The 11,447-nt window shown below is 61.6% G+C and overlaps 1 protein-coding gene across 1 annotated transcript; it reads left to right on the top strand.

Moving 5' to 3' along the window:
• The first annotated feature begins 4,971 nt into the window (after window positions 1-4,971).
• Window positions 4,972-8,621, top strand: ARID5A (AT-rich interaction domain 5A). Its single transcript, XM_075174786.1, has 7 exons — window positions 4,972-4,994; window positions 5,436-5,529; window positions 6,284-6,449; window positions 6,542-6,594; window positions 6,710-6,807; window positions 6,902-7,049; window positions 7,324-8,621. Exons 1-7 carry the CDS (start codon window positions 4,981-4,983, stop codon window positions 8,614-8,616), a joined length of 1,866 nt encoding a protein of 621 aa, XP_075030887.1. The 5' UTR covers window positions 4,972-4,980; the 3' UTR covers window positions 8,617-8,621.
• The last annotated feature ends 2,826 nt before the right edge of the window (window positions 8,622-11,447 follow it).

The following is an 11,447-nucleotide window of genomic DNA, read 5'->3' as shown; positions in this document are numbered from 1 at the left end:
ACATCGGTTAATCATGGGGTAATTAAATCCAGGGAGCTATTTTACAGCTTTATATTCATAATTTATAGCGTCAGGCTTCAGAACAGAGCTGCATTTCTACACCAGCACCCGATGGGATTAACCCACGGGAGAAGGGAGCTGGCGATTCCCCCAACCCCGAAGCCCCCCGAGCCCCCGTGAGATAACGAACCCTCTCGCCGCACATTGTGCCCCAAAGGGATGCGGGTGCTGCCAATCCAGCACTGTCCCCTGCAGCCGGGCTTTCATTTTTCAGCTCTCCTTTTTTTCCTCCTCCTTCTTCTCCTTTTCCTTCTCCATTTCTTTCTCCTTCTTCCCCTTCTCCTCCTTTTCCTCCTCCTTTTCCTCCTCCTTTTCCTCCTCCTTTTCCTCCTCCTTTCCCTCCTCCTCCTTCTTCTCCTTTTCCTTCTCCATTTCTTTCTCCCCTTCTCCATTTCTTTCTCCTCCTTCTCCATTTCTTTCTCCTCCTTCTCCTTTTCCTTTTCCTCCTTTTCCTTCTCCTCCTCCTCCTTTTCCTTCCTCTTTTCCTTCTCCTCTTCCTTCTCCTTCTCCTTTTCCTTCTCCTTCTTTCTCCTTTTCCTTCTCCTTCTCCTTTTCCTTCTCCTTCTTTCTCCTTCTCCTTCTTTCTCCTTCTCCTTCTCCTTCTCCTTCTTTCTCCTTTTCCTTCTCCTTTTCCTTCTCCTCCTTTTTCCTTCTCCTTCTCCTTTTCCTTCTCCTTTTCCTTCTCCTTCTTTCTCCTTCTCCTTTTCCTTCTCCTTTTCCTTCTCCTTTTCCTTCTCCTTTTCCTTCTCCTTTTCCTTCTCCTTTTCCTTCTCCTTTTCCTTCTCCTTTTCCTTCTCCTTTTCCTTCTCCTTTTCCTTCTCCTTTTCCTTCTCCTTTTCCTTCTCCTTTTCCTTCTCCTTTTCCTTCTCCTTTTCCTTCTCCTTTTCCTTCTCCTTTTCCTTCTCCTTTTCCTTCTCCTTCTTCCTCTCTCCTTTTCCTTCTCCTTTTCCTTCTCCTTTTCCTTCTCCTTCTCCTTTTCCTTCTCCTTTTCCTTCTCCTTCTCCTTCTCCTTCTCCCCTTCAGGCAGCACCGGCCCTGGGCTCTGCACGCTGGCTGAGCCCCAACACCTTTCAGTGCACCGATGGCCGCTACCACCCCAGGGACATCCTTCAATCTCAGTAATTCCCCTTTTCCTCCAGCATCAATTCCACGGGATTAAAAAATACCCCCCTCCCCCCCAGGGAGAAGCTTTTCCTCGCGCTCTGTTGGGGCGAAGCCCCTCAGGGGCTGGATCCCACCCCAGGGATGCTCAGTTCCCCCCGGGAGCCTGAAATTCCATATATTCCCAGCCAGGTGAGCTGGACCAGCCGCCGTCATGCAAGTGGAAACTGAGGCAGGGAACCCCGTCCCCCCGCCCCGGCTTCAGACCCCCCCCGGTTCTGCTCGAATAGAAACCGGAGCCGGGAATAGAAACCCCAGTGGGTTTTTTTGTTGTTGTTTTTTCACCCTTTTTCATTAAATCACGTTATTATTAAGTAGAAGGCGGGCGTGTTCCTGGAACGAAAGGGTTAATGTCACCTTCGGATTCCTTCACCCCCTTTTCTAGCCCCGGGGGGGGGGGGACAGGAGCCAGATGCCCCCCCTGACCTCCCCCCGCTTCTGCTTTCTCCGGCTGTTGGCCCAAAATGAGTCACCGGGGGATTTTTTCAGGGCTCTTTCACAAGCCGGCAGCGGGGGGGGATTATTGAGGGGATGCTACAGGGTTGAGCACCCATGGGTGCTCGCCAGCAGCCCCCAGCCCAGCCCCAACCGTCCCCCACCTATGGGTGGCTGTGGTCCCATGAGACTGGGATGCCCATACTGGGGACAAGGAACAGTGTCCCTGGAAAGTGGTACCCAGCGCCCGAGCGATGCTGGGGGCTCGGTCCCCGTTTGCAGGATGATGCCCAGCCCCGGGGACACCGGGGGCTCGGTCCCCATGTGCAGGATGATGCCCAGCCCCGGGGACACTGGTGGCTCTGTCCCCATGTGCAGGATGATGCCCAGCCCCGGGGACATCAGGGGCTCAGTCCCCGTCTGCAGGATGATGCCCAGCCCCGGGGACACCGGGGGCTCAGCCCCCGTTTGCAGGATGATGCCCAGCCCCGGGGACACCGGGGGCTCAGTCCCCGTTTGCAGGATGATGCCCAGCCCCGGGGACACCGGGGGCTCGGTCCCCGTTTGCAGGATGATGCCCAGCCCTGGGGACATCAGGGGGCTCGGTCCCCGTTTGCAGGATGATGCCCAGCCCCGGGGACATTAGGGGCTCAGTCCCCGTTTGCAGGATGATGCCCAGCCCCGGGGACATTAGGGGCTCAGTCCCCGTTTGCAGGATGATGCCCAGCCCCAGGGACACTGGTGGCTCTGTCCCCATGTGCAGGATGATGCCCAGCCCCGGGGACATTAGGGGCTCAGTCCCCGTTTGCAGGATGATGCCCAGCCCCGGGGACACCGGGGGCTCGGTCCCCGTTTGCAGGATGATGCCCAGCCCCGGGGACACCGGGGGCTCGGTCCCCGTTTGCAGGATGATGCCCAGCCCCGGGTCACCGGGGGCTCGGTCCCCATGTGCAGGATGATGCCCAGCCCCGGGGACACCGGGGGCTCAGCCCCCGTTTGCAGGATGATGCCCAGCCCCGGGGACACCGGGGGCTCAGCCCCCGTTTGCAGGATGATGCCCAGCCCTGGGCACACCGGGGGCTCGGTCCCCATGTGCAGGATGATGCCCAGCCCTGGGGACACCGGGGGCTCGGTCCCTGTTTGCAGGACGATGCCCAGCAAAGCCACCCTCGGAGGGGGACCAGGACCACGACCCCACGAGCATCCCGGCCACCAGGACCCGGCCGTGTCCCCAAACCCCCGGGAGCCGGGTGGCACCGCGGCCGCATCGCCAGCGCCGGGGGTGTCCGTGCTGGAAAGTCCGGCACAGTCATTCAGCGCGGTGCTGGGCTGCTCCTGGGTGAGAACCCCAAAAAGCCCGACCGTTCCGGTAACGAAAGAGTCAATCGCACACGCAAACACACACTCGCACACACACGCACACGCCACTTCCCTGAGTGGGGGATGACTCATCCCCCAGCCCGTCATCCCCAGTACCGTAACACCAGTAAACCACAGAGCTCTTCCTCCGGCCGCGCCGATGAGCCGCCCGGCCGTCGCCTCCTGAGCCGGTGAGTACCGGGGGGTCCCGGGGGTGTGGGGGGGGGGCGGGGGGGTCCTGTCACCCGTCACGAGCCACGTGTCACCCCCGCCTCGCCCCATCCCGCCGAGCTGAGACCGGCTGAACTCGCCGCATGCCACGGCGGCAAGGCCGGGAAACAATCCGGCGGGTGGCAATCCCAAAACCACGGAGAAAGGAAGGGGGGGGGACGGACACCCACCCCACGGGGACACCCTCACCCGTGACCATCCCCACCTACCCCAAACCCCTTCTCCCATCCCCCCCGGCACCCGCTGGGTCCCTTCGCCCGGCGTTGGGTGATGTAAGGGGGTTATTTTCACTCCCGGCGGCGGCGCGGGCCGGGGAAGCGATGACTTCAACCCATTACTCACCCGCCGTCACGGCCTGGCACCGCTCCCGCGCTATTCCTGGCCGTGACGCTCGGCCCTTCGCTCCAACCTCCGCCACGCTCGGAGCCGGCCGGTAACACCGGAGATACCGTTCACCGGGAATTTGGGCCTAAAAAAAAAAAAAAAAAAAAAAAAAACCCAAAATTTGAGTTAACCGGGTGATTTCGGTAAGGAGGATGAGCCCCCGAGGGGGCTGCAGGTGGTGGGAGCGGTGGGTGGGATGAGTTTGGCCGGTCTCAGCCCGCACCGGCCCAGCTTTCGCGGAGCGATGCTGCGGTTTCTCGACAGCGCCGGGAAAGTGCCGCCCCCGCCGCGAAAGCGCCGTTAATTATTAGCGCGTTAAACGCGTAATTACAGCCCAGCCGTCACTTTCAGCCGCCCAAATTACCGGCACGAAGCTCGCCCGACGCAGCTTGTTCACGCCGGCTCGAGTTGTTTAGTCCCAAATCGGCCGCTTTTCACCCCAAAAAGCTCCCCCCCCCCCCCGCCCCGGTTTCCTGCGTTTTCGTAGCGATACCAGAAAGGGAGGAAATCACGTCAGCGGCTTCGCCGCGCTCACGGTGCCGGGAACCAAATCTGAGCCGGTGAAATCACGGCCGGGGGACGCGGGGGTCCGGACACGCACGGACACGCGTGTTCTTCACATGTACCTGCATGCACGCACACGCAGAGGCACATGCGTGTGCCCACCGGCACCCCCACGCACGCGCCCCCATGCAGAGGCGCGTACCCACACGCGTGTGCTCACCTGTAGCCCTGTGCACGCGCGCACACGCGTGTGCCCACCCGCACGTGAGGGCGCCCGCGTGTACGTACTCACCCGCCCCCACATGCATATGCCTGAACTCGCGTGTGCTCACCTGTACACACATGCACACGCGTGTTGGCACTTGTATGACCCCACGAACACGCCTGAGCACGCGTGCCCACCCTGGCACACGCGTTTACCCACACGTGTGCCCCCCTGCGCCCCCCCACACCCCCACCTTCCCCGAAATACATGCACCCACAAACACACGCGCAGAGCTGCGTGAACATACATGTACACGCGTGTGCACACATGAACACGCCTGCACACGTGTGCGCGCCACTGCACGCCCGCGACGTGCACGCGCACGCCCCAAGCACCTGCAGCCACGCGTGCACACGCGTGCGCGCGCCCCCACCCACGCGCCCTTGCACACGCGTGTGCACACGCGTGCACGACTACGCACAGCGCGCCCGCTGGACTACAACTCCCAGCATGCCCTTCGCTGCGGGCGGGGAGGACGAGCAGCCTGGCTGTCCAATAGGCGGAGGGGGCGTGTCCGCGCCACCCAATAGGCGGAGAGGGGGGCGTGGCGGCACCGCCCCGCGGGCGCGGCGGGCAGTCACATGGCGCGGCGGCGGTGGGTGAGCGGGACCGGCGTGGGGTGGGAGGGGGGGGACACCCCGGAGGGGGTCTCGCGTGGAAGTTTTGGGGGGGGGGGCACGGAAGGGAGTGGGGGTCCCCCCCACCCCCTGCCTCAGTTTCCCCAGGTTGGCACCCCTTTTTTTTTTTTTTCCCCCTCCTCCCCCCCATTTTTCAAGGGTTTTCCCCCCAAAAAAGTGTGTGGGGGGGATTTGGGGTGTCAAGGGGGGACTGACTCCTCAATTTTGCGGGGGGGGGCACCCAGGGAGCACCCACAGGCCACGGCGTCGCCCGCCAGGCACCGAAATCGGCCGAACGGCCGATTTCGGTGCCTGGCGGGCGACGCCGTGGCCCAAATCATCCCAATTTCCCCTTAATTTTGAGGGGGGAAGCAACAATTTGGGGTGTCTCACCCCCTCCCCCTTATTTTTCCTTGCAGGACCCCTCCTCAAATGAAAGACGACGACTCTTCTCCCCCCATGGAGGACAACCAAGCGCAACGCCAAGACCCCCAAGAGCCCCCCAAACCGGCGGTGAGTGCCGCACCCCGGCATTTTTTTTAGGGGGGACCCCCCCCTCCAAATATTTTGAGGCTCGGAGGGCGAGCGTCGCTTTTGGTGCCTGTGGAAGCGAGGATGAGGAAGAGGAGGGTGAATTTCCCAGCAGTGGGGGGGGGAAACGTACCCAAAACAGGGCATTTTGGGGGGGGTCCTGTTACACTCAGCCCCCCCCATTCTAATTTTTCTCATTATTTTTTTAGCCCGATGGTGAGATTTGAGGTTTTTAGGACGCGGCCCCCCCCCCCCTTCCTCCCTCCAGCGGCTTTTTATTTAAAAAAAAAAAAGCCTCGAAATAGTTCAACCGTTAAAATACCGCGTCTGTCACGAGCGGTTAAAAGAATAGAAAGAAGAAGAAGTTTTTTTTTTTTTTTTTTAAAAAAAAAAAAAAAATATATAAAGTACTTGGGAGCCGAGCAGCTGCTTTGCCCAAAAATAGCAACAAGTTTTATAACTCCGGAAAATGTAGAACAAACAAACGAGAAACATTTTTAGCTGAGAAAGGCGGCGGCGGAGCAGGGGGGTGGAGGATGAATTTCTGCCCGTCTGTTTTCCTGGAAGCCGTTCCTCGTGTTCTCGCACGGTTCCAGCGCTTTGACCAACTTGGCCGGCGGCCCAGGCTGCCGGCTAACGAACCGAGAGCTCGTTAAATTCCTTCGGCTTGCAAAGCATGCCCGGGGGTGGTGCCTCAGTTTCCCCTTAGGCTTTTTCTCACCCCCGTATCCCGCAGGAGGCTCCGGTCCCGGCGGATGGCTCCGAGCGGGAGAAACCGGTGGAAGAAGCATCAACCGGCGGTGAGAAAGAGGAGGAGGAAGCCTTCCTCGTCAGCCTCTACAAGTTCATGAAGGACCGACACACGCCCATCGAGAGGATCCCCCACCTCGGCTTCAAGCAGAGTGCGTCCCCCGCCGGGGCCGGGAGGAGTTGCCGGCGGCCGCGGCCATCGCCGCGTCCCCCCTGACTCCCGGCATCTCCTCTTTATTTCCAGTTAATCTCTGGAAGATCTACAAAGCCGTGGAGAAGCTGGGAGCCTACGAGCTGGTAAGCCGTGGCCCCTGGGTGCCGGGGTGTCCCCTGGGTGCCGGGGTGTCCCCTGGGTGCCGGGGTGTCCCCTGGGTGCCGGGGGGGGGTGGCTAACCCGTCCCTCCCACCGCAGGTGACGGGGCGCCGGCTCTGGAAGAACGTCTACGACGAGCTGGGGGGCAGCCCCGGCAGCACCAGCGCGGCCACCTGCACCCGGCGGCACTACGAGAGGTAGGGGAGGAGCCAGGGGGTCCCGCTCCGTGCCTCAGTTTCCCCTCCCGGTGCCGGTTCTCACTGCCAACCCCCCTCCCCACCCACCCCGCAGGCTGGTCCTCCCGTACGTGCGGCATCTCAAGGGGGAGGACGACAAGCCTCTGCCCCCCAGCAAGCCCCGCAAGCAGTACAAGGTCTCCAAGGGCGCCGAGACGGGCGAGAAGAGCAAGAGGGTCAAGAAGGAGAAGGGCCGGGAGCAGGTGCGCGGCCCCCCACCCCCCCCGAGCCCGGCTGATGCGGCTCCGGTTTGGGAGCGGCCCCGGAACGCCGCGCCAGCCCCCGTGTCTTGTCCCTCGCCGGTGGGAACCCATCGGGGTGCCCCGGGGAAGAGCAAGGAGGGGTGCGGCTGGTTGGGAGAAAAGCGGAGGGCTTGAGGGCAGCCAAAGATGGGGAGGGGGTTGGGGGGAGCCGGGACCCCGGCACGGGGATGCGGCAGAGCCCGGCACCCACCCCCCAAATCCCCTTTGCTTGCAGATGCCTCCAGACAAGGCGAAGCCGGAGGTGGCAGCCGGCACGGAGGACGCGAGGGACGCCCCGGAGCGGGGCCGGGCGGCGGAGGGATGCTCCAGTGCGGCGGTCCCGACCCCGAGCCCCTCGGGGGGGTGTCCCGGCTCCTGCAGGCCCCACACCGAAACCTATAAGCGCCTTTTCTCCAGCTTCTACTCCAAAGGCAACCACCCCATCATGTCTCCGCTGGCCAAGAAGAAGCTGCTGGCCCAGGTGAGCAAGGCAGAGTCCTTGCACTGCCACAAACGCCACTGCCCCGAGGGCCGGCGGTCGGCGAGCGACGCTGGCCCCGGCCCCAGCCCCGAGCCCCCCCGGCTGGCCACCGGCCCCCACCTCGATGAGCAAAGGAGCCCGGAGCCGTCGGGAGCTCAGGATCCAGCTCCGAGCGTGGGGAGCGAGGTGGGACCCATCCCCAGCGCATCCCCCGGTGGGAGAGACAGCCAGCCCTGCCCGCGGGGCGAGGAGGGGGGTCCGGCACCCGCCGTCTTCACCGGCTGCTTCCACGCCTACCGCAACGAGGTGCTGAAGCCCGTCAGCTGCCATCCCCTCTGGGGGTATTTCTCCAGCTTGAAGGATTTTTTGGAACCACCTTCCACCTTCCCATCGCGATCCGAGGAGCCGGAGCAGCCCCAAGACCTGCGGAGCAAAGCGGGGCAGTCGTGGAGGGGGGAGAGCCGGGGAGCGGGCGCCTGCGCCGCCGTCAAAGCCTGCTGGGTGCCCCCCGGGGCCGGCTTCGCCCCCGCTGCGCCGAGGGGCAAGCGCGGCCGGGAGGAGGAGGCGGCTTTCGGCCCCGGCGCGAAGTTACGTGCCATCTCGCCCTTCGTTAAGGAGGCCGACGGCAGGGACGCGAGCGCCGGCTCACCCGGGGGCCAGCAAGGGCTGGCCAAACCTAAGGCGGTGGTGGCCAGCCCTGGCTTCGCCGCGCCGCTGCCGCAAGCCCCGGACGTTTACAAGGGAGCGATGTTGCATTTCCCGGCAAGCTTCGGGAACCCGCTGGAGCACCTCAAAACCCAGGGGGTGCCGGTGGCACCGTCCCTCTCCGTCAACCCCTTCGTCGTCCCCGCATTCCCTAGCCCTTTGGTAGCCACCTCCACGCAGCCCTCCGACCTGTGCCGGCCGCTGGCGACCGGCCCCGGGCACTATCCGGCGTCCTACGAGAGCTCGCTGCGGCACCGGCTTTACCCGGCGGCGACGTGGCACAGCCAACCCACCTACACCTCCCCGCACGCGCCGGCCTTTCACCGCCACGCCAAGCTGTAGCGCTTCCATCCCGCTCCGGATCGGCCTCGTTCCCTGCGGAGAAGGAAGCCGGCCGGGATGCCGCGGCGGCTGAGCCGGGCAGCGAGGCGCGTGCCAGAGCCGGTCACCGCTTCAGAGCCCGCGGCAAGGGGACTACCAGGAGACAATCTGGACCGTGTCATTTTTACTCTTGATCTTAGAGCTGTTTGTATCCGACATCGTTACACCGGTGACTTAACTACCAATATCACAAGGTTATATATATATATATATTATATATATATACATACACACATAAAAAAAGGGGAGCAAAATGAGTTGCAGAGGTTTCTATTTTGCTAGAGACGCCGTGTCCAGGCGCGGTTTCGCATGCGGCGAGGAGGCTGAGCCGGGCGATGGTTATTCCCCACCCTGCCGCGCCCGGGATGCTCGGCGACTCCCTGGCTCACACCACGCGATGCAATTTTGGTTTTTAATTACGTTGCCTCCATCGGGGGCTCCAGAGGTTTTTTTCAGGGGTTTGGGACTGCGACAAGCGGCTGCTGCGTTGGGTCTCTGCCCGGAAAGCGCTCCGGCCGCTCCGCTCGCTGCTGCTCCGCACCTCGGAACAGCCGCAGCGGCTGAGCTGGTTGCAGAGACAGCGCCTGAAATAAAACTGGCTGGATGGTCCCAACCTGGCAGTGTTTGGGGTGTCCTTGATTTCGGGGGAGGTTTCGAAGGAGATTTCGAGGATCAGGGCAGAATTTTGGGGGGATCCTCACCCTAAAGCACAGAGCCCCAAAGGCGTTTCGTGATGCCACGGGGATGGGCTGAGACCTACCTCTGGGGCTGCCCCGATCCCGTGGGATGCTTTTCTGCATCAGTTTTGGGGGAATCGCAGCCGTTTTGTGGAGCAGCCACACAATCCCTGTGTGAACCAGCCCAGCAACATCTCCAGGTGCTTTTTGCCTCCAGGAGCTCCTGTCGAGCAGTTGCAAATGGCCTAAAGGCTTCGCCGGAGCTACAGGACTCGCTTTTTCTCGTGCCGGCTGCTCCTCACAAGCGCGTCCGCTCATCGCCGTCCTGGGCGCCTCGCCACGAGCCGCGGAAAGGGCAGAGGGACGGTGGCACTTGCTCGTCCCCCAGAGAAGGTTACGGCTTCAGGTGGAGCAGGAGCAGTAAGTCAGCTTTTAAGGACCGCTTCTGTTGTATCCATGGAAAGGAAAAGCTTTGGGATAGAAATTGGAAAAGGAGAATTAGCCCCAGGCAGCACGGGTCACTCCATGGTGCTTTTAGCATTACACTCGTTGAGAAGAGCAGCAGCGTTGACCCAACCACTCCTGGATCCTGCAGCCCGGACATCGGCAAGGCATTACATGCGCTGCAGACCGCCCCGCCTGTACCCCAAGAGCTTCGCTGCCAAAACACACCCCATTAACCCCAGTTTGTGAGCGAGGACGTGGCCACGGAGCTCGAGTCTTCCCACGAAGAGCTGCCTCCGCACCTGGGAGCGAGGGCACTGGAGATGCCACATTCCTGAGGGTGCCTCAGCCTTGTTCTTGTTATTGCAGCAGAGCAGCTGTGACTTCAAGCCTAGAAAAGGGAGCTGAGCTACTTAAAAACACTGCAGGTCGACAGCAGACCCTCATTTTTACCAGACACGCTTGTGGCCCTGGGTGCCGCGGATGCTAGAGCGGAGCCTAAGTTCATCCCGGCTGTTTTCCCATCGCCGTCAGCTCGGGGAGAAGGTACCGGGTTTAGTGGCACCCCATCGACAAACCCCCTACGCCAGGGGCTAGCTCAGCCTTGGGGTTCAAGGTCATCCCGCACCCACGACCTTCCCTATGGGAAACTTTGCCTGGGCTAAACCCAAATTGCTGGCAAAGTAAAAATCTTGCCCCCTTTTTTTCCCCCCCCCCCCACAAAACCCCAGGGAAAAGGGAAGAAAGGGTTTGGGGTGCTGGCAAAGCTCAGCATCCTCAAGACCGCTACTCACCATCGTGGCAGTGCGAAGTCCGCTGTGCCAGAGGCTACGAAGCGAAGCGGGACAGTCCCCAAAAAGCCGGACAGCATCTGGAGCGGCGTCTGTGTAGCCCAGGAGGGGTGGGAAGGGATGCAGGGCATCTCCCTCTTCTCACGACGAGCAAATACAGCCAAAGGGGAAAACGGTTATTCTCCTGCTCTGTTTTCGGGCTCCCTGTAACACCCTTTTTCTGCCGTGGTGTGAGCCAAAAACAGGATCTTCTCACAAGCCAGCAGGATGAGGAAGTGGCGGAGATTTTTGGAAACGTGCCTGCCCTTGGGGGGAGCATGGGGCCACCCCGGCAACCGTGGGTCTCCGTCTGCTAAGAATGACGTTCCCCGAAAGCATCTCAGCCGACAAACGTTGCATCGCGCCCTGCGTCCCTCCGGGGAAGCGAGGGTGGAGGGCTCCGCAGAGCCGCAGCACGGGATGGAGACAGCCAGGGCGTCGGGATTATCCCCGATAACCACAAAAAGCCCCACCAAATCACAGCCCTGAGCTCCGTCCTGTGAAAGTAAAGCCCCAGAGCCCACTGACAGCCTCAGGGGGGGGACACTTTGTCCTGAGTCCTGGCAAATCACCCCCGATGGTGCCGAACTCGGCCTCACCTCATCATCTCTGCACCCATTTCTGTGGTCAGCACCTTTGTGTCACCCGTTCTGCTGTTTCCCTCAAGCACAAGCTGCCCTGCGCTACCCCTGCTTGTCGATGAAAACACAACTGTAAAGGTTAAGGCTCAGGGTAGATTAAAGTTGAGCCTTATTCAGCATGTATAAATATTCCCAATAGTAGGAGGAATCAGGTGAAACTTCTCCCCAGAGGAAGGAGGTACCGGCAGGAGGAGCTGCCC

Source organism: Calonectris borealis, chromosome 27 (assembly GCF_964195595.1).
Source record: "Calonectris borealis chromosome 27, bCalBor7.hap1.2, whole genome shotgun sequence".
In the NCBI taxonomy this organism is placed as follows: Eukaryota; Metazoa; Chordata; class Aves; order Procellariiformes; family Procellariidae; genus Calonectris; species Calonectris borealis.
The sequence above is the reverse complement of the archived record's forward strand: the minus strand, read 5'-3'. Positions and strand labels throughout refer to the sequence as shown.